This window comes from Limulus polyphemus, unplaced genomic scaffold (genome assembly GCF_000517525.1).
Source record: "Limulus polyphemus unplaced genomic scaffold, Limulus_polyphemus-2.1.2 Scaffold4657, whole genome shotgun sequence".
Lineage (NCBI taxonomy): Eukaryota > Metazoa > Arthropoda > Merostomata > Xiphosura > Limulidae > Limulus > Limulus polyphemus.
In genome coordinates this window covers 68240-71307 of record NW_013670267.1, presented here as the reverse complement: position 1 = coordinate 71307, position 3068 = coordinate 68240, and the positions used below count along the sequence as shown (strand labels likewise).

General features: G+C 34.2%; 1 protein-coding gene across 1 annotated transcript in view; it reads left to right on the top strand.

The window, feature by feature from the left end:
* LOC111088890 (kazrin-like) overlaps window positions 1-3068 on the top strand; it is a 10590-nt gene extending 7522 nt beyond the window's left edge. Inside the window, exon 4 of the mRNA XM_022400111.1 lies at window positions 1201-3068. Within this exon, the coding sequence (XP_022255819.1) occupies window positions 1201-1359 (159 nt within the window). The 3' untranslated portion in view covers window positions 1360-3068. The remainder of the gene's footprint in view (window positions 1-1200) is intronic.

The window sequence follows — 3068 nt, the reverse complement described above, 5'->3', positions numbered from 1 at the left end:
AAACACCTACAAGTCGTCTCTATAATTCTGGCAGCAGGCAAATCACTTAAAGATCAAAATCACACCAGTTACATAGGTTAGGCGTGGCCCTAATGTTAGCGTACCCGGAACTGCGAATCCTTGTGCTGTAAAAGTGCGCCCTGCATTTTGGAGTCGTGGATACGCTATAGTTGACTGTCAGGTATCACTTTTCTGTCATACAAAGATTTGATCCTGTGGTGCTGTTATCTAAATGACATCCCTCTAATCTATCAGTCCAAAAATAGGGACGGCTTTACGCAGGCAGACGTTGTGTAAGTTTGAGCGAAAATTCTGAAACAAAACTAACGCTGAACTAATATTAATACTGGATATAGTATGTATGATGTAGTTGGCATGTTACTATTCATTCCTCTTTTCTATCACTCAGTTCTTATTAATAATTACATCCTGTGCACACGATACACATAGTATGTGCAGATAGGATTTTAGTTGAAAAAAGAATAATTTAATTAGAATTTGTCATCCACTTGGTTTTAATCCACATTTAACTATCATTGAAACATTGGCTTGGAGCATACTAAAATATAGTGAACAAATGTGACACTTGCATGATAATCTGTTACAGAGTTAGGCTTAAGCTTAAACGCCATTTTGAGTTTGAAATGATCGATTTTTTAAAAGGTTGTTTTAAGTTTCATCCGTGAATTCTTCACAAACAAGTAAGATGCTCAGGGTTAATTTGGATTCATATGGTAACTATGGTAACTTCCTGGTAATACCTTATTTGGTAGATAAAATCATTTGGTGATTAAAGTTGAGAAAGAAAAGACATTCATTTACAGTTATTCTTTTTTTGAACTTCAAATCATTTGTCTCGCCCATATCTATATCCCAATGTAGATATCATAATCTATTATTTTATAGAAAGCAGTGACGCTTTTTCTGAAAATAACTAAACTAATGGTGTAGTGTCAACTAATTATAAAAATCTGAAAATTAATGAGAGATAATTAGTTATTATTGCACTATAGTTAAAATGGTAGTACAAACCATAATGCTAATATATTTTCACATTTTAAAATGCAGTTATGATATATATATATATAATTAAACTTTACCAAAACAAAAAGAGATTGAATAAGTTTATGTTTCATATTTCTTTGGTACATGAGAGAATCGGGATTATTGTAAAACACCCTCTTTCTTTCTATACTCTAGAACTTTTGGACGTGGTCTATACGTTTGAAACCGAGGCGACACTCTTCTACATCCAACAGTTTCCAGTGTACTCCTACTCCATCCACTAAGTCACTGGAATCTAGGAGTCATGTTCGTTCTCCCAGAAATATACCGATTCTCACTGTCACGCCTGTGTGATCGTGTCCGTACAGGTTTTGGTTTTGTTGTTTTATTCCAATCAAACTTTTGCATGTATGTTCGCCACCAACGATAACAGCGTTTCAAGAACAAGCCGATCCCGCTGGAAAAAAAAAAGCTTCTAATTATTGTTCGAGATGAACTGTTCGAAGATGCTTGATATTTTGCCGTCTTATCTGCGCAAGGCTTAACTGCAAAGATATGGTATTTTGCTGTCTTATCTGCGCAAGGCTTAACTGCAAAGATATTTCTTTAATTAGCTTTCACGCCATCAATCTGCTCAAACTACAGCAATCTTATGGCATCTATATATATTTGTTCTCTATGTTGATATAGTTAAGTATGATAGTTTTACTTTTCACTGTTGACCGCTATAAAATAACGATTTTTCTCGCTGTTAAACCTCTGTTGCCCGAGAAAAAAAAATCCAATTTCTTACTTAAATAGGTCTATATCGCATAAAAAAATATGTTTTTGTGAAATATATTTTGGTAACTAATGGATGAATACATTACCTAGACGTAACATTATTCAATTGAGGAACCAACAAAAATATTTCCATGGTTTATTTAGACTGTTACCTGGAAGTAAGAACATTCAACAACGGAATTAAAACAACAAAGACTGATTTGTTACCTGTAGGTTACAATGTGCAATAGAGGGTTAAAAGGTTTGTCAAATATTTTAGTTTGTATTATGAAGCATTAAGATAGGATATACACGTTTTTAATTCTTGAAAATATCTAAGGAACTTGATAAAGAATGTAGTGTTTAAAAAGGTATAACAGGCCTAATACTAATGTCTTATTGAATCAAGGGACGTGTTATATATAGGGCAGTTGTTGCTTACGTAATGTTCTGACCACTACTATGTTTGTTGTGTCCCAGACGGCCTGATGAGCTCTGGACTGAGTGAAACGTGTCTTTGGCAATGGATATGACAAATATAGTGTAGTTGGAATACTATTATTATAATACACTTCTAATTTTGGAAAATCCCCAAGAAACTGGATAAAGAATGTAGTGTTTAAAAATGTAATAGGCCTAATGATAATATCTTATGACAAATACGTAATTCGTGTCAACTATGAATCCTAATTTAAATATTTCTTGAGATGTAAACACGTACTGATGTAGGTTAACATTTTCCAGTTATATGATATTTGTGAATTAATTAAACTTTAAGCATATTCTTTTTCTGCAAACTTTTTGGAAACATTTTGACAGATACATCAGCAAACCGAACTATACGGACGTCCAGTAGTCCAGTGGTAAGCTTGAAGGCTTAAACGCCAAAAACAAGGTTTCGATATCCGTGGTGGGCACAGCACAAACCGCCCACTGTGTAGTTTTGTGCTTAACATCAAACGGAAAGACAGGCCGAACTACGTGAAAGAAGCGGCAAACATGTTAATGCAGGTGTTTAAACTATGGATTTATTATAACCAGAGGTGTACATTTTACAGGATCGCGCGTTTTACACGCAACAATACGTTCATTTGTCCTCCCCCTCACCAGTGGCCAATCGGTAAGTCTGAGGGCTTATAACGCTTACAAAAATGAGTAAACTTGCCCATACTAAGAAAGAAATGTGACTAACTAGAATAAAAAGGTAATAGTTGTTGGCAACTTCGTGTTAAAGTTAGATAAGTACGTACAATAATACACAGTGTTTAATTTCTAGAAAGCAAAAACTAACAAAAAAAAAA